Source organism: Heptranchias perlo, chromosome 29 (genome assembly GCF_035084215.1).
Source record: "Heptranchias perlo isolate sHepPer1 chromosome 29, sHepPer1.hap1, whole genome shotgun sequence".
Classification (NCBI taxonomy): domain Eukaryota; kingdom Metazoa; phylum Chordata; class Chondrichthyes; order Hexanchiformes; family Hexanchidae; genus Heptranchias; species Heptranchias perlo.
In genome coordinates, this window is record NC_090353.1 from 31,526,377 (window position 1) to 31,546,319 (window position 19,943).

Genomic DNA, 19,943 nt, shown 5'->3' on the forward strand with positions numbered 1-19,943 from the left:
ACACTGGACAATAAACGCTGAACTGAAGGTAGGTAGTAACTTGAACTCATCTAATGTGGGATGGGGAAAGGAGAGTATTAAACTAAAAATGGAGGCCAGCTGTTTTTGTATATTGCATTGAGGTTAACTTCGGGGTTTAAAACTTTCAGTAGTATTAGCAGGAGGGGTATAGCTCAAGACCCAGTTCCAGGGGAAGTGGTATAGTTTAAGGCCCAGTTACAGTGAGGATAATACTTTAAGGCTTAGTTCCAGGACAGTGCTATAGTTTACAACCCAGTTCCAAGGAGGGTAATAGGTTAAGACCCAGTTCCAGGGAGCGTTATAGTTTAAGACCCAGTTCCAGGGAGCGTTATAGTTTAAGACCCAGTTCCAGGAAGGGTTATAGTTTAAGACCCAGTTCCAAGGAGGGTTGTAGTTTAAGACCCAGTTCCAGGGAGCATTATAGTTTAAGACCCAGTTCCAAGGATGGTAATAGTTTAAGACCCAGTTCCAAGGAGGGTTATAGTTTAAGACCCAGTTCCAAGGAGGGTTATAGTTTTAGGCCCAGTTCCAAGGAGGGTTATAGTTTAAGACCCAGTTCCAAAGAGGGTAATAGTTTAAGGCCCAGTTCCTAGGAGGGTTATGGTTTAAGGCCCAGTTCCAAGGGGGGCTATGGTTTAAGGCCCAGTTCCAAAGAGGGTAATAGTTTAAGGCCCAGTTCCAAGGGGGGTTATAGTTTAAGGCCCAGTTCCAAGGGGGGCTATGGTTTAAGGCCCAGTTCCAAAGAGGGTAATAGTTTAAGGCCCAGTTCCAAGGAGGGTTATGGTTTAAGGCCCAGTTCCAAGGGGGGCTATGGTTTAAGGCCCAGTTCCAAGGAGGGTTATGGTTTAAGGCCTAGTTCCAAGGGGGGTTATAGTTTAAGGCCCAGTTCCAAGGAGGGTTATAGTTTAAAGCCCAGTTCCAAGGGGGGCTATGGTTTAAGGCCCAGTTCCAAAGAGGGTAATAGTTTAAGGCCCAGTTCCAAGGGGGGGTTATAGTTTAAGACCCAGTTCCTGGGAGGGTTATATTTTAAGGTCCAGTTCCAGGAAGGGTAAGTTCAAGGCTCAGTTCCAGGAAGGTTTTCATTTGTCCAGTTACAGGGAGAGGTTTTAGTTTGGCCAGTTCCAGGGAGGTGTATAGTTTAAGGCCCAGTTAAGGGGGAGGGTTATAGGTTAAGGCCCAGTTCCTGGGAGGGTTATAGGTTAAGGTCCAGTTCTGGGCAGAGCATTATTGTATAGGCCCCAGGGTATAGCTTAAGGCCGAGTTTGATGGGTTTAGGACCTCAACATTAAACCAAAGCAAAATTGCTCATCCCTAGAACCTTATTTAAAAAAAGGGTCAACTAGTCAATAATCAATTCCACCGTTACACTGGCAACGTTTAATACTTTTTCCCCTTAACGTCTTTAACTTTTTTATTTGAAGGCTATAGTTTTCTTCACAAAGGGGACTTTAAAACAGGACCCCCTTCTGTTGCTCACTAACCCTACGCTTTGAAAATCACCCTCACACTGACACATAGCTACTGTTTCTATTTCTGTCGTAGACAGTTGTATGGAAGCAGTAGGGGTGAATGAAGGTGATTTCGATGTAAACAACAGTTCAGTTGAAGCTTCAGGTCAGTAATATCACAGTGCCTCATCTTTCTGTCATCTCTTTGTCCTTTTTTCCATCCTTTCCCCTGGTCCGTTTCTCGGCATGTTACACCCAGGGCTATTGCAAACCTTAAGTGTTGCCCTAACACCCATGCTTAAAGTTCAGAAGGGGTGTTAATTATGGGATATAAATTATGGAATGGGAAAACAAAATGGAGGGGGGGGGGAGGAGGAGAAGGAGCCAAAACTATTAATAATATGTATTATTTGATTGGGTTCAAATTAAGGCATTAATTCCTAGACCTCCTTTAAGACTTAATAAAATTATGTACAATAATAATAATCCTGGTTGTACCTGCAACAATCTTATAATCTTTTGCTGTGTCTCTAACCAACCATTTCTAATAGTAGAATACAATAAGGATTGGCTGCCAAGTGTATCTGTTGTATTCTGCAATTAATATGAGGCTTGGCTGTTGTAGAGTTTAAAGATGTCACATTTTTTAAATATCGAATTAATTATTTTATTTCAGAATTTATTTCTGATTTTTTTTATATGTATCAGCCAACATCAGATCCACTGACATGACATTTGTGTTGTGCAACTAAATATTCTAAATCAACCGAGAATAAAACCATGGCCTTGAAATTACGTGAATATTAGTGTACGCAGCTCTTGTGCCTCTTATGGAGGTGTTAATGTTTTTACAATAAACAGGTCAGGATAACGGCAGAGGAATTGCAAAACAAACGCTAATAGTCGCAGAGGGTAACTTCAAGGCCACGGTCAAAATCCTTTGGGAGTGTGAGGGCCCTCTAACCCTCGACGAGGCTCTATGGCTTTGAGCTGCAATGTATGACTTGCAGCATGAGTTTGTTTAGAATTAAAGGTGAACTTGTCACTTGTTCCATCGGCGTAGCAGTGAATTAAGAGGCAATGGGACCAATTTGCCTGCAGCTGCACCCGGGGTTATTGGGTCGTCCGAGCCCATGGGAAATTGGGCGGAGAGGGACGCAGGACCTTGGGGGAGCCAGCCTGGTTGAATGGACTGAAGATTGGGTGGAGAGGAGCCAGCCTGACTTTTCCATTCATTACATTAATGGACAGAACATTGGTGGACTCCTAGGGGTGTCCCCTCCCCCCAAGCCTCACCTGAATTTCCTGCATTCGCTGTGCAGGGGTAACAATGGGTACTGTAAAATTTGCCCCACCGTTTGAAGCCAAGGATTGTTCCCAATGTATATTGAAGCCAAGCCCACTGCTTTTAGCAGATAATAAACCTGGGGTTTAAGCCTAACACTGTGCAATATTATCAGACTGATGCTTAGCAAGTTCTTTGTAGCAAGTCCTTCTCCCCCCTGTTTAATGGAAACATGAGCCATTGAATTTAAATGTGCCAATGGCTCTGTTAAAATACTGGACCAAAGGAACTTGATACGATTGTGTTAAGCAATAATATTACACGGGCTTTAATTCTTGACATGGTTCCCGTTTTCTGTCTGTCAACCCTTTGTCGCCGCTCCCCTGGTGGTTTTGTGGATAAATAGCCCAATGATGTGATACAGATCAGAAAGTGGTGGATTCGATCCCTGGCCTGTGCCGAGCTCGCCGAGCTCAGCTTCGAGCAGCGGGAAGGGGGCGCTACAATCGGGGACCAGGAAGCGGCCAAGGCTCCTGTCGCTAACCAATAAGAGAGGGGTTAAAATCGAGCCGGGCCTCACGCTTGCGGGGTCGGGACGGTTTTCCGCCCGCCTCGGCCCCGATTCCCGCCCCCGGGTCTTCGGATTTACCCACCAATGAGTGAGCAGCGCCGAGACTTAGGCCCTTCTGCACCTCCGGGCCTGTGAATTTGAAACAGGAGGAATGTAAGTGCAGACAGAAACTGAGGCGTCAGGGCTTCGTGGGCTGGGCAGTCAGGCCTCGGGGGCTGGATATGGGCCTGCTGCTTGCAATTTGGACACCTCAGCGTTTAAGAAAGGAGAAAGAGCTCAAGGAAAATGCTTAGGAAAGATGTTCAATTCAAATAAATACATTTTTGACACGCTACGGAATTCGACACGTACTCGCATTTTTAAAATGTAATTTGTTTCATTTACAAATCATTAAAGTCAAGAATATTTAGCAATAGCTGCTCGTTTGAATTTAATAGGATGGTTTATTCTGATGTCCCCGACCATCGCACTTTGGGATGGATTTTATGAATTAACGGAGCTTTGTGCGATGGGAGTGCATATCGGGAATTCAGGCCGGAGATCGGTGCTGCCAGCGTGATATTCCATACGGACCTGAAATGCCAATGTGCCCTCCCATCCCAAGAAGTGCGAACTGGCTAAAATCTACCCGCTTTCATAAAATGGCTTGTTTCAAGAAGCCAATCATTGAAAGAGGAAAACAGTCAAATGTTTTAATAGTGGAAGATTTTATTAGACGTTATTAATGCATCTTTAACTGGAGGACTAACCCTCTCTGTATGACAGCTCCCAGTAACTGTCATGCCAGCACCGTTATAGAGAGGGTCTGCTGTGTATCATTGAAAGGTTTGAAATTTGTAGTAATTTTTATCAAGATAATAAATGCCTCAGATACTCTTCAGCTGGTAAGAGAACGACTGTAGTGTCTAATTGAATATCCTTGTAATCCAGCATAACTGCACCTTCTGAGAGGAATGGACTGAAGAAAGGCAGAAGACTGCAGAGTTCTGATGGATCACGGTGACATGGGCCAGTGATACACGTCGGGGGTCGTTTCGACTTTGCGTGATAGTGTAAAACGGGCGATAGTGAGTCGACGGCCCGTTTCACACTATCACATAAAGTCAAGATCACTCCTGCTGTGTCCAAGCCCAGGCTTGGTAGCAAAGTAACAAGGGCAAGAAATGACCAGTGCTGGAATCCTGAAGTGAAACAAGTAAATGTTGGAAATACACAGCAGGTCAGTCAGGATGTGTAAGACAAAAGACATTTTTGGGTGCCTGCTTATTTTTCGGTTTTAGGTTCTGATGAAGGGCACACACCAGAAACATCACCTCCCCCTGGTCTTCTCTCTTCACAGATGCTGACTGACTGACCTGCTGTGTATTTCCAGCATTTTCTGTTTTTAATTCCTGGCGTTCTGCTGCATATGAACTTATTAAAATGGGGAGAAGGAAAGGAAGCTTTAATTCAATGCCATGGGATACTAGAGGGGGATGAGCATTCTGTTCCTGCACCCTTTTAAAATTGAACCATTTCGTTTATGTTGCCTCTCCTCATTCTTCCTCCCAAAATGCATCAGTTCACACTTCCCTGCATTAGTTTTCAGCGGTTTTAAGTAAAAAATCCACCAAATGTGCATCAGCGTCTGTCACAATTCAGTCGTCACACTTAAGTGTCAAAAGTATATAAAAAGAGAAAGAAAACCAGTCATTTGTTGCTGTTTTTTTTTCTGACCTTGACAGCCTGGCCTCTGCCTGAGGTTAGAAATTAAAAAGCAGGTGCAATTATTAATGAGGTTTGATCGGCCTCACGAGTTTACAGGCAAGTATTGAACCTGGATTTGCCTATTTCGAACCCACTTCCCCACAAGGAATACTTGAGCCGGTGGCCTTAAAGGGACAGGCCATCTTAAAGGGCAGCTCCACTTTAGCAACCAAAAAAAAAAATCACAAACCCAGGCTAACGAGCAATGCCACGGGAGATCCACGCGTGTATATCATTTTTAAAAATCCACCATTTTTTAAAGACGTGGACATTTCTGTGATTTGCGGCCAATTCTTGTGACACTGTGAAAACCATCTGACGGCCAATCGGTCCCCACGCAAGATGCTGGTTGACCGGCTTTTCTTAATTCAGTTGGCTCTCAGACGGATTTACGAGAAGCTTGGCACAAAAATTAAATTGAATCAGAAGATGGTCACTTTGCAACGAGTTCATGGTCTAGAATTTCTTTGACACTCGGAACCTGTCAGCTCCACTCAGAGACTTAAGAGTCGGAGACTGGCGGAGATGCTGCCTCCCACGAGCCCTTGCATCCGAGCTTGCATGACCTCTGACCTCACGGAAGAGACTGTAGGGAAGACAGGAGTCACCGAGAAAATTGGGATTCAAAAAAAAAATTTGACTTTGAGTTGAGACTTATATTAAACATAAAGTTTGGGATAAAATAATTTTTTATATTGTTATAAACATTTTTAACATGTACCTTACTGTAATTGTTAAACTGCATCGAGCCTAATCTCTCATTATACATTGAAAAGTACTCTAGCATTCTTGCTTAATGATGCCCTGTGAACTGTAGAAGCTGACACTAATTTGCTCACTAGTTAAATGCTCGCACAGAGTTATCAATAATCAGTGACATTTTTAATAACATTTAACTTTTACTGGATAATGAGATGAAGGTGAATGATTGAGTGGGTGCTTCACTGGAAGAGGGGACAGAGAGCTTATTAAAGCACGAGCCAAAAGACTGATCCTTTAATCAGCTCAACCACCCCCACCCCCGTTCCACACTGGAGACCGTTCAATTACACACGACAGCCATTAATAGATGGCTAAGACTACGGCTCAGATTTTCCGTTCGACTTCCGCCGGTTCCTGGGCGTAATGTGAGCGGAGCGTGCCGGGAAATTCTTTGGGAGCTGTTCCGCCTGCTCTCCATTCACTCCTGCTACTTCCAACGTACAACACGCCTGCCCTAGTATGGCCGAGTGCGTTACAATTAGACGCAAGAAACTGGAAGGCATCACACGGCCTTATTCCCACCGTTTGCACCGCTGAACGAAAGGGCCGCCTGTCACATTGCATGTAGACCTGGTTTTCCTGACTGCACTTTGTATCTCCAGCTTACACCTGGTGTTGCTTTGAGCAGTGGAAGGAGGCGGCAGTTTTAAGTTTTAAATTCCCTGACCGGAGTTCAATCAATTGCGGACGATCGATTCAACTCCCCAGCCCCACGATCTGAAAACACTAAAAAGAAAATCTCCCCGTCTTCAGTCACCAGCCACTCTCTATTGTAGCAGGCCTCAGCCAGAGACAGGAGTCGCACTTACGCCAGCGTTACGACTGAACGGACTATCTAGGCCGACATCTCTTCGCAATACCTCAGTACGGAATTTGCCGCTGCTAATGCGAGACCAGTGTCACAGCAAGGGTATTATTCCCTTGCAATATTCTTTTCCTCCAAATGGGGTGGGGCCCGTTCTGAAGATCTGCCGCCCACCTGAGGTTGGGGACTTGCCTTATGCGGAGCAGCAGGGAATGAGCCATGCGCTGCCACCCTGTGATACTTGCCACCGGAGCCAGAATTCCTAGGGGGGAAGATTCGTTAGCGCCCAAAAACAGGGCGCAGGGACCGTTCCCCGTGCCCGAATGCATAGGCCCAAGGTGCACCTAATATTAGGCCTCGGGCCTCATTATCATTGAAGCGACCAGCTGCCCGCATCTAACGGGCGTCGCCAGGCAGCTCGCCCGAGAAGAGGCCTCGAGGATCGGGCCCCTGCGTCACTGGCAGCGGCCCTCGGGTAAGTCCTTAAAAGGGATCGGGAGATGGAGGTGATCCAGAAGGAGCACTATTGGAAGGGAGGTGGATGATTGGGAAGGAGGATGGCATTGATTGGGGAGAGGGCATCGAGATCGCAAACAGAGTGGGGAGGAGCGAGCAGTGGCCGGCAGCGACCCATGGTTTTAATGTGGAGCCAGGAGGAGTGCACCTGCTTGGTGGCCTCTTTAAGGGCCGCCTGTTACATTGCATGTAGACCTGGTTTTCCTGACTGCAGCTGCCAATAAACCAATATTACAGAGGGGTGGGGCCCTCCAACAGGCCTTTGGCCCCTCAGTTGCATATGAAAGACTCCCACAACCCATACAAGGGGCAGGGGGTGAGTATCCTGCTGGATGTCAACCCCAGAAACCTCTGGCCTCCACTCAGTGGCTGGAGTGAGATTCAAACCCTGCACCTTTTGCCTTGGAGGCGGGAATGCTACCGCTGAGCCAAAGGCTCGCTCCACCCAATCTTGGTGAATGAGAGATTGCTGGCCAGTCAGACCTCGAATCTTAGACGTTTCTTTAAGGTTCCCCCAATACATAACAAACGCTGACCTGTTAGCCCCAGTGCTCATTCCTGCTGCGATCGGTGACACCATCATTCCACAAGCTGACGTCCCCTGTCGGGGCTTCGCTGGGAATCAGCTCCTCCGATGCCACCTCCTCACGTTTGCTTTTATCGGAGAGACTTCAGAGACTCGATGGAATCAAGAACACAAAATGATTCTATTAGCCGCTGTCAGCGTCTGCACTTCAAATCCCACTGTTTCCATTTCACATCGGAGTCACTGGGGAAAAGAAGTCTTTTTTAGTTGATATATAACTCATAGTACAAGGCAGCTTATCGGTTAAAGAAGTTGAGGTTAAGAGTCATCGAATTTTGTGACAAGGTAGAGGCCATTCGGCCCATCATGCTTGTGCCAGCTCTCTGAAAGAACTATCCCCTTAGTCCCATTCCTCTCTCCTGTCCCCATTCTGCCTATTGCCCTTTGCTGGTTCTCTGAAAGAATTCTCCCCTTATCCCATTCTCCTGGCGTTTTAAATTGTTCTTTTTCAAATATTTCTCCACTTTCCTTTATATTCTGGATTCTGCTTCCTCCACTGTTTCTGGTAGAACATTCCATGTGCTAACAACCTTCAGTATAAAAACATTTCTCTGTGCCTCTCCCTTTGTTCTTTTGGTGATGACCTTAAATTGATGCCCCCAAGTAATGGACTCAACGACCAGTGGAAATAGTGTTTCCTGATTTACTTTATCAAAATTTCTCATAATTTGGAACCCCTCCACAGAAACATAGAAAATAGGAGCAAGAGTAGGCCATTCAAAATGATCATGGCTGATCGTCTAACTCAGTATCCTGTTCCTGCTTTTTCCCCATTTCCGTTGATCCCTTTAGCATCAAGAAATATATCTATCTCCTTCTTGAATATATTTAATGACTTGGCCTCCACTGCCTTCTGTGGTAGAGAATTCCACAGGTTCACCACACTCTGAGTGAAAAAATGTATCCTCATCTCGGTTCTAAATGGCAGACCCCGCATCCTGAGACTGTGACCCCTGGTTCTGGACTCCCCAGCCATTGGGAACGTCCTCCCTGCATCTAGTCCGTCTAGTCCTGTTAGAATTTTATATGTTTCAATGAGATCACCTCTCATTCTTCTAAACTCTAGTGAATATAGGCCTAGTCGACCCAATCTCTCCTCATACGTCAGTCCTGCCATCCCAGGAATCAATCTGGTAAACCTTCGTTGCACACCCTCCATGGCAAGGATATTCTTCCTCAGATAAGGAGACCAAAACTGCACACAATACTCCAGATGTGGTCTCACCAAGGCCCCATACAACTGCAGTAAGACATCCCTGCTCCTGTACTCAAATCCTCTTGCAATGAAGGCCAACATACCATTGGCCTTCCTAACTGCTTGCTGCACCTGAATGCTCGCTTTCAGCGACTGGTGTACAAGGACACCCAGGTCTCATTGCACCTCCCCTTTTCCCAATCTATCACCATTCAGATAAAAATCTGCCTTTCTGTTTTTACAACCAAAGTGGATAACCTCACATTTATCCATGTTATACTGCATCTGCCATGTTCTTGCCCACTCACCCAATTTGTCTAAATCACATTGGAACCTCTTTGCATCCTCCTCAGAGCTCACATTCAACCCAGCTTTGTGTCATCTGCAAACATGGAAATGTTACATTTAGTTCCCTCATCCAAATCATTGATATATATTGTGAATAGCTGGGGCCCAAGCACTGATCCCTGTGGTATCCCACTAGTCACTGCCTGCCACCCGGAAAAAGACCCGTTTATTCCTACTCTCCGTTTCCTGTCTGTCAACCAATTCTCAATCCATATATTCCCCCCAATCCCATGTGCTTTAATTTTGCACACTAACCTCTTGTGTGGGTTATCAAAAGCCTTCTCAAAATCCAAATACACCACATCCACTGGTTCTCCCCTATCTACTCTACTAGTTACATCCTCAAAAAACTCCAGTAGATTTGTTAAGCATGATTTCCCTTTCATAAACCCATGGTGACTTTGTCTAATCCCATTAATGCCTTCCAAGTGTTCTGTTATCACATCTTTTATAATAGACTCTAGCATTTTCCCCACTACATTTGTTAGGCTAACTGCTCTGTAATTCCCTGTTTTTTCTCTCCCTCTTTTTAAATAGTGGGATTACATTTGCCACCCTCCAATCTGTAGGAACTGTTCCAGAGCCTATAGAATTTTGGAAGATGATCACCAAGGCATCCACTATTTCCAGGGCCACTTCCTTTAGTACTCTGGGATGTAGATTATCAGGCCCTGGGGATTTGTCAGCCTTTAGCCCCATTAATTTCCCTAGCACTATTTTTTTTACTAAAACTGGTTTCCTTCAGTTCCTCCCTCTCACTAGACCCTTGGTTCCCTAACATTTCCGGGAGGTTATTTGTGCCCTCCTTTGCGAAGACAGAACCAAAGTATGTGTTTAATTGTTCTGCCATTTCTTTGTTCCCCATTATAATTTCTCCCATTTCTGACTGTAAGGGACCTACATTTGTCTTCACTAATCTTTTTCTCTTGACATATTTATAGAAGCTTTTACAGTCAGTTTTTATGTTCCCTGCTAGTTTACTCTCATACTCTATTTTTCCCCTCTTAATCAATCTCTTTGTCCTCCTTTGCTGAATTCTAAGCTGTTCCCAATCCTCAGGCTTGCAGCTTTTTCTGGCAATTTTGTCTGTCTCCTCTTTGGATTTAATACTATCCTTAATTTCCTTTGTAAGCCACGGTTGAGCCACCTTTCCTGTTTTATTTTTGCGCCCAACAGGAATGAATAATTGTTGTAATTCCTGCACACGTTCTTTAAATATTAGCCATTGCCTATCCACCGTCATCCCTTTTAGTAAAGTTCCCCAATCTATCATAGCCAACTCGCACCTCATACTTTTGTAATTTCCTTTATTTGGATTCAGGACCCTAGTTTCGGATTCAACTACTTCACTCTCCAGCTTAATGAGGAATTCTATCATGTTATGGTCGCTCTTCCCTAAGGGACCCCACACAACAAGATTATTAATTAATCCTTTCTCATTGCTCAATACCCAGTCTAGGATCACCTGTTCTCTAGTTGGTTCCTCAACGTATTGGTCTAGAAAACCATCACGTACACACTCCAGGAATTCCTCCCCCACAGTATGATTGCTAATTTGGTTTGACCAATCTATATGTAGATTAAAGTCACCCATGATTATATTCGTACCCTTCTTGCATGCACCCTCTAATTTCCTGTTCAATGCTCTCCCCTACATCTCCAATACTGTTTGGGGGCCTATAGACAACGCCCACTGACGTTTTCCATCAGATCTCTTCTTAACCCTCTTTGTTCTTATGAAAAGAACCCCAATTTCTCTAATCTCTCTTCATACTCAAAGCCTCCCATTCCATGGATCATTTTGGCGAATCTCTTTTGCACCCTCTCCGTGGCATTCACAGCCTTTCTAAGGTATGGCACCTGCCTACTGGTAGCTCGTCCGAGTGGCCATTCTTCATCTGTGAGCATAGACAGTGAGTGTTGGCTTCTCAACTGTGGGGGGAATCACAATTGAGCACAATCCTTTCCTAGCTCAGTGTCCCACTTTGCAGCAGGGGTCACTGGATAGTGTTGACGAGCTGGAATCCTGGCTGACTTTGCTCACTCCCTACTGGATTCATCTGATTCAATTCCTGATAAGCTGGCAAACTGACATCCCAATGGGTTAGATGGACAAGCAGCGTCTGTGCTGATAAACTGCGCAGTTTTAGTCGGTTAACAGACTTGTATGGGTCCTCAAAACTTGACTCTGGTCTTAAGTAGGGGGTGCATCCCCCCTCCCCCCAACATTAGGCAAATAGACTCCAACTGTGTGTGGGTCTCTCAGCCGCAGAGACTCCCAGACATGGTGATGGGTCTGTGTGTGTGTGTGTGTGTGTGTGTGTGTGTGAGACATGGCTGACCAAAACCTAGGCCAATTTTAGCATCTCCCTATTATAGGCCTAGCTGGGAGGAGCTAACTCAGCACGGAGATGGAACCTGAGACCTCTGGATTTGTCCAGTGTCTGAATTTTGTTTTTCACGTGAAAGGTAATAAAATCAAGGGACAAGCAGTGGGGTTAATATGGCTCCCACCCATTTGCAGCCCGCTTCACCTTAACCAATGATAGACTTCTTACTGCACGTGTCTTTGGGTCTCCATTCACAGCCAGCCTGGCTATGAGGCATGAGGGGTAATTCTCAATCCTGCGCTCCCAGTGAGGGGCTGCAGTGCAGGGAGCACAGGTCAGAGACTCAGTACTCCAACAGTCTGGCCCCATCCCCAACTCGAACTCCCTTGTAAGTGCAGGTCCCGGCTGGAAGCACGGGATCACAAAATTAACCCTAGTGACTAAACAAGAAAAGAAAGGAATGGCATTAATGGTATCCCAACTTCCATTCAGTAAGTGAAAGGGATTAAAACTGAACAATGGTAGTATTAATGGTCCTGGAATGTTATGATCTCTTCCTGTGAGAAAATGCCTGGACTCCACTTGGAAACTGCCCACAGAGGCATAGTAACCAGATGGGGAACGGTAGGTCCACTACCTACGTGCTGTGAATCCATGGTGTGGTGCGTTGCAGCATTCCTGAGAGTGAGCCTTAAGAAAGACATTGGGATTGTGGCCCTTGACCCTGAAAGATGCCTAACCTGGTGTTCTAAGATCTCAAGAGGACATGGCCTGGTGAAGTTAGCCAAAGGGGATGGCCGTGGAGTGAGTCTGCTACCTTGGCATTGGTGGCACCACGGATAGTCTATTTCCAGATGAAAATGGCCTTTTTTTCACACTTGTCTCAGCGAAATTGTGTGAGGAGTGAGGGCAAAATTCCCAGGGGCGGAGGAGGGGGAGGGGTCGGGTCAGCATGTATCTCATTGTGAGGGTTGGGAGACAGCCACCCAGGACCTCTGAGACTGACTCTGGGTCGGGGAAAGTTTCCTTAATTATCATTTAATTATCTTGCCAATGGCAGGAATCCTCGCTACTAGTGGGGCATTGAAATAGAGTGATTATTGAGTAACTGATATTCTATCAGAAATGTATCCATGGTTACTAGATACAGTTCAGTTAATCCCTAGCAAAATTATAAGGAATATATGATAAACAGGTATTAATTATCTCCTTTAAGGAGTATTGTGCAGCCACTGCAGTAGAAGAGCTGAAAGAGTCTTGAGATTGGATCTGAAGTGCCAGTTTGACACTAATGTGCACTAAATCAGCCATGATCTTACTGAATGGCGGAGCAGGCTCGAGGGGGCCGAATGGCCTACTCCTGCTCCTATTTCTTATGTTCTTAAATTGGTGATCTTTGATTGAGGTGTTTCAGATGATTAATAGATTTGAGTAGATAGAGAGAAACTATTACCTCTGGTGGGAGAGTCCAGAATAAAGGGGCATAACCTTAAAATTTGAGCTAGGTCGTTCAGGGGTGATGTCAGGAAGCACTTCTTCACACATAAGGTAGTGGAAATCTGGAACTCTCTCCCCCAAAAAAGCTGTTGATACTGGGAGTCAATTGAAAATTTCAAAACTGAGATTGATAGATTTTTGTTAGGCAAGGATATTAAGGGATACAGAACCAAGGCAGATAGATGGAGTTAAGATACAGATCAGCCATCATCTAATTGAATGGCAGAACAGGCTCGAGGGGCTGAATGGATTACTCCTGTTTCTATGTTCCTTCTTATGTTCCTACCTCACTCTGTGAGGCCACAGGACGGCTAGCATGGGAAACTGTCACACTGATCAAACTCTTCTGTGGTTGAGGCACATTGCTCCAATGTGATTTAGACTAGTTGGGTGAGTGGGCAAGAACATGGCAGATGCAGTATAACGTGAATAAATGTGAGGTTATCCACTTTGGTTGTAGAAACAGAAAGGCAGATTATTATCTGAATGGCGATAGATTGGGAAAAGGGGAGCTGCAACGAGACCTGGGTGTCCTTGTACACCAGTCGCTGAAAGCAAGCATTCAGGTGCAGCAAGCAGTTAGGAAGGCCAATGGTATGTTGGCCTTCATTGCATGAGGATTTGAGTACAGGAGCAGGGATGTCTTACTGCAGTTGTACGGGGCATGGTGAGACCACATTTGGAGTATTGTGTGCAGTTTTGGTCTCCTTATCTGAGGAAGGATGTCCTTGCCATGGAGGGAGTGCAACGAAGGTTTACCAGATTGATTCCTGGGATGGCAGGACTGACGTATGAGGAGAGATTGGGTCGACTAGGCCTATATTCACTAGAGTTTAGAAGAATGAGAGGTGATCTCATTGAAACATATAAAATTCTAACAGGATTAGACAGACTAGATGCAGGGAGGATGTTCCCAATGGCTGGGGAGTCCAGAACCAGGGGTCACAGTCTCAGGATACGGGGTCTGCCACTTAGAACCGAGATGAGGAGAAATTTCTTCACTCAGAGGGTGGTGAACCTGTGGAATTCTCTACCACAGAAGGCAGTGGAGGCCAAGTCATTAGATGTATTCAAGAAGGAGATAGATATATTTCTTAATGCTAAAGGGATCAAGGGATATGGGGAAATAGCGGGTACTGGGTTAGACGATCAGCCATGATCATTTTGAATGGCGGAGCAGGCCCGAAGGTTCGAATGGCCTACTCTTGGTCCTATTTTCAATATTTCAATGTTATGGCAGAGTAGAGGGAGCTTTACTTTGCCTCTTTGCCTAGACTGGCCGTGCTTGATGCTGACACCGGGGGGCCCATAATTGGCAGCAACTAATATCCCTCACCATGATGAGTAGAAAACAGTCTCTATAAAAGTGTCTAGTCTCAGACCTGCATGTAACTAAGTCTTGGCTCCAAAATTGCAAATGGACCTTCCCCACTTTTAGCACTGGCTACAGTTTTCAAATACAATTGAAACCGAACACAAATGATGCCAATATCACAGCCTACAAGAACGGCAGCCACTGCATTTCAAAGTAGTTCATTGCGTGTGAAGGACTTTGAGATGTGATTGAAGCACTATATAAGTGCAAAGTCTTTCTTTAATTTGCTCCATTATGTTCTAACATTTCGCAGGGTTCATTCACGAAGAAAACTAAACGGGTGCAACCTCATTGCTGAAAGTGATTACTTTTCGTTTCTTTGTTTTCCAGATGATTCTATATATGAATCGCCAGAACCGTATCACAATAACAATGGGATCACGACCTTTAGGATTTCTTGGTTCATTCTGGCAGCAGCTCTCGTCTTGTTGTTCCTTACGTCATAGCACTCAGAGAAGAGAGAAAAAAAGAAATGATTTCTATGTGAGGGACTGAAACCAAAATGGAGACGGCAAGTGAGTGACATGGGTCATGCAGAGGAGACCCCATTTTCTGAGAAACTTTGCCGTTATCACAAATTATTTGAGGGACAGACGTGCTCCATTAATGCTTTGTGAGACTGGGAATTCTCATCTTCTCGTGAAGCGATGCCTTGGGCCCTCTGGGGTTTGATATAAAGTACGCAAATATAGCAACAGTTATCTCCATGGAGATCTCCAGACAAAACCTTTCTCAAATGGAATCTATGTTGGTGCAATCATTCGTTCCACCAATAGGTCAAGACTCAAGAAGGAAGAAGCATAGATGACCTCTGGGAGTTTTCAATCATTCGTGGCCCCTTTAAACGCAACTTTTTTTCAGCGTGCTCCACTCTGATAGCCACATACCTACACCATTCTTTGCTTGTTCTTGTTTTTCTTTCTCTTTTTGTTATAAATGCCTTGAATTGTCGCGAACGTTCAGTGTAAATGGCGGTTTCAGGGGCCAGTTTATGTCGTCACTGCCTAGTTTCAGTCAGAAAGGGTGGGGCCGGGGGGGGGCGGAGCCAGCCTTTTCACTGCAGGTTAAAGCAAAAATTGCTACTGAACAATGAATACTCTCACGCGGTGATCTGGCAATTTCCTACTGCCTGTGTCAAAATGGACACCCCCTTCTCCCCGGGGCTCCAAGTGCATATTGCTATGGCTACCTAAGATATAATATCCTAGAAGTTACAATCAGCGAGATCAGTGGATGAACACTGAACATAGCATTCCTCTCTCTGCCCGTTATCCATTTAAAACAAACGGCTTCAATTCTGCGATGAAATGGTGGACAGGGGAATGTCTTACAAATGCGTTAAGCGTTCGCCTGCTAATAGGGTTGCCAACTCTGGTTGGACGTATTCCTGGAGGTTTTGTCACATGACCTCCCTTCCTCCAACCGCCTCGCCCAGTTAAACAGCCTTTTATCCCATCTCCAATATTTTTATAACTAATAAACAAAGAAAATGAGAAAAAAAATCACACCATTTTTAAAAAAAAATCCCCCTATGATTTATCTCCCCAAGAGTTGCTCGCTACAGTGTCCAGGAGATTAATCTTTAATTCCTAGAGACTCCAGGACAATCCTGGAGGGTTGGCAACCCTATCTGCTAATCTCGCCGAGAATCATTTCTAAGTTAATAGTACTAGAGTATTAATACAATGCCTCATAATTGGAGGAAGGGTTTAATTCTGCAGAGTTTAAATAGCGATGGACACCTTAAAGGCATTTAAACTAGCACAAGTTTTTTTAAAATAAAAGTCACCTCTGAAGTTAAAGAAGAAAAACTGATAGACTCGCTGTAAGATATTTATATATACATTTTAAAATCTGTACTACTTGTTATACAACAATAAATGAGGGTTTTGCCTTAGAGGCAAAGATGAAGAAATTCTAGGAAAATCTAAAGTTTTAGTCAGTTGTCAGTACAGGACTATTTGCTTCTCCTTCCAAACAATTAAGACAGTGGGACATCTCGTGAGGTATGTGAAAGGCCAGAGGCTTCTTTTTTTTGGCTGGGACGTGCGGCATTATACAAGCTGAAGTCAGCGGAAGATTGAAAGCTGCAGCACCCATTTCCTTTCAGCTACTGCATCTCTTCTCTCATCACCTTGGTGTATTTAAAGCTTAAAGACTACTGAATGACTTGTCATGGCAATTCTGCTTCTGGCACGCAATGGGATATTTTCACTAACTTGGATTGAGAATACTATGTGTGTGTGTATGTGTATATATTAAATATATACACCCGCTTATATATATTAAATATATACATAGGTCAATGCTGACGGTCCCAATCTTCCCACCTCTCCCTCAGCCACACATGAATGGATTATGGGGACTGCCGATTCACAGGCCTGGCTCTCAGCCTTGCTCCCCCAGATGGGCATCTTTTAGTGTAAATGCAGAGTAAATTGACGACCACGTTTAGCGCTGAACATAAAACCAGGTTAGTGAGAGGACGGGGCTGTCTGGACGGATTGGATCGGAGGGCGATCTGTCAAAATCTATATTTTTAAAATTTAGATTGGGCTAAGAAGGCATTATTTTGAGCTACAGGCGTTTGAGAGCAAGCCGAAGTGAATGTTTTATCCTTGTCTTGTTAGCGTTTTTCTCTGTTTCTGTTAATTGAAGATGTAGATCAAGCATCTAATAATTTAGTGGTCAATTTCAAGTCAGTTTCACAAATGTCGAAACTCGTTTGGCAGCCTGTCTTTGTACTGAAGAGCAGATTTGTCACAAATACAGGAACTGCAGCTCAGTGTAGAGAAAATCATTAGGATGAAGTAATCGCAGTAAAGAAGGACAATAAAATAAAAGACCGCTAATATGGGCCCAGAAAAAGTGACTGAAAGAATATAGGTAACAGCAGTCACAAAACATGAACAATATTGGACATTTTTATCAAATGAAAACTATATTTTAATGTTACTAGTGATAGCTAGAAAACTTGTAATTAAAATGAGTTACCATTTCAGCTGGTCAATGGATAGGAGATAAAAGCTCCTCATGCTTTCCACCTTTATATTAAGGTGGCTTCGGGTTCAGCAGCCACTCCTGAGACCTCCCATTGACTGACACGGGCAGGTTGTCTCTGCTCAACACCAGCTTCCTCACAGGGATAATTTACCCACTGATTTTCTGCCCAAACGGCAAAGGGTGGAATAGAGGGGAGAACCACTTCAGTTTAACTGCGTCTCTTTTGCCTTCTTGCTCCATGGAGCAGCTGACTTTATATTGCAGATATCAGAGGCACAAACTACGGCTGATTCGAGCTGGGGAGACAGTTTCACAGACACTAGCAACCCTCCCGTACCCTCACCCCAAGAGACCGATCCTCATTCACGATCCTTAGGCAGGGAGTGCCGACAATCTGTCTGATGTAGGGGGTGGCAAGGAGTGCCCGCAGGGTGCCCTCCCGTACCTCGTCCAAGTGAATCCATTTTAATGTGTGCTGACGGGCTATTCACCCGTGGAGTGCATCACACGGGAGCCTGCTTCCGTTCCCACCGCATATGCATGCTTTATGTCAGGGTTCACTGGGCAGTGATCAGGAGAGGAAACCCTGGCTGATATGGGTTTTTTCTTTTCCCGCTCCCTCATCCAGGAGTCCTGCAGATCTGTACAGCTCAGGACCACAGCCAGGCCGTGCATTTACCCATTGAGCCCATGGGAGCACTCGCAGGCAATCTGGATGATGTCGTCTGAATGCTGTCACAACAGTTTCCTCATGAGGTCATGAACCAAGCTTCAGTCTTCAGTATACTTGAACGGGATGTTTTCTAATCAATTTAAAACTATTTTATGTGTTTAACCTCTGGTACAAACCAGATTACCAAAATAGAGTGTGGTATCACCTGGAAGTGACTGTTGGCCATCAATAGTTTAACTCGTTTGACATTCCTCACTCTGCTAGTTTAACACAAACCGCTCACTTATTTGTTTTAAATGGGCTAACGCCTCTGCTAAAATAGGCGTGTCATTCAAACGCTTAGCCAGCTGATCGATGCTCTGCTCTTGTTCTTCAGCCACTGGCTCCTGCAGCTGAAGGTAAATCTGACACAATGTTTTTTAGACGAGTGAAAAATCCGCTTTCCACTGGATCTTCCTGGCTGCCTCCGAATGGGCTGGGCAGTAAATGCGCTGCTGAGTGGTGACGTCAAGTCATTCAGGCCACTCTCCCAAGCCTCCAGCTGTAACGTAAAAGATCCTAAGTTGGCCAACAGCCATTTCTGGGCTTATTTGGTTCATGAGCTAAAACCTCGTGACCTTGTCATTGAATTTGTGATGCTCCTGCCCCCTTTCCCACTGTGTATACTCTGTGTGCTTCAGAGACAGGTGTATATGTTATATGGACTTTTATTAATGACATTTGATCATGTTAGAAACCCAGATTAGGGCCGGTGCTCAAGAATTTGGAGGATATGGGAATACTCATTGGTAAAATGGTTTGTAAACAAGACCATTTATGGTTGGAATAAGCATTGTGTTGATTCTGTTTCTTCAGAACCATTAAACCTGCTTATGAATACAATGAACCATGTGCTTAGAGAGCCTTTATCCAGGAAACTGTTTGAACAGCACGACTTGAAACCATTGGGGCCATTTTAGATCTCCTGCACAGAACATTCATGACTGGGCCAAGTGACAGTAAAGGCCTAACATTTCTTAAGCCAGATGGTGTCACAGAAGGGACAGTACCAACAGGCCGCACTGAAAACTAGTCTGTAAAATGGATACCGTGTATCCCGGTGTATTGACAACTGCAGCAAATATATCATTGTAGAAGCAGTTTTCACCTTCAAAAAGACATAATTGAAATATGTAAATACTGTACTAAGAGTGTAACAGTCACGATGACCTGTAATCAGACAAAACCAGTAGATAACTTCAGATCTGTTAATCAAGTTTTGTATGTTGTCCACTTTTCCAACAATCTTTAACTATTTTGCGCCATTTCTGCCATAGCTTTTGGGCCACCCAATATGCCTAATTGCAAACATCTATCTGAGGTAATCAGTTGAGATCAAGGAAAAGCAGATTTTGACCTGTGCAAGTTGGCACAAACCTGCAGGAAGTGAGAGTGCAATGTGCATTTCAAGGTCATTTGAATGAAGTACACAGTTTACGTTGTTCTGTATCAGCAGTACAAGGCAACTTTCTCCCTGTCCCCTGCGTTATCTGAGATTGAAGACTCCAATGTTTGTCTGCCTGTGTTACAGATCCCCGCACTGCAGGTGCAGGACTGGCCCAAGCTTCAGTTGATCCTGCAAAACCAATATTGGGTTGAAGTTCTTGACTTAAGTACTTTGACCCTCTGAGAATTGAAGTAACATTCCTGCCCTCAAATAGAACAAAAACAAATCAGGTTTCCAATTTTCTGCAGCAAATTAAGAAATGCGATACACCCTATCACATGTCTTTCATTCTGCTA

The 19,943-nt window shown here is 44.6% G+C and overlaps 1 protein-coding gene across 2 annotated transcripts in view; it reads left to right on the forward strand.

The window, feature by feature from the left end:
• Positions 1 to 19,268, forward strand: part of LOC137299574 (ephrin-A2-like) — a 275,731-nt gene extending 256,463 nt beyond the window's left edge. Inside the window, exons 4-5 of one of the 2 annotated variants that reach the window (XM_067968417.1) lie at positions 1,564 to 1,635; positions 14,816 to 19,268. In XM_067968417.1, the coding sequence (XP_067824518.1) occupies positions 1,564 to 1,635; positions 14,816 to 14,931 (188 nt within the window). In that variant the 3' untranslated portion in view covers positions 14,932 to 19,268. The remainder of the gene's footprint in view (positions 1 to 1,563; positions 1,636 to 14,815) is intronic. The other variant, XM_067968416.1, reaches the window with a different exon arrangement.
• The last annotated feature ends 675 nt before the right edge of the window (positions 19,269 to 19,943 follow it).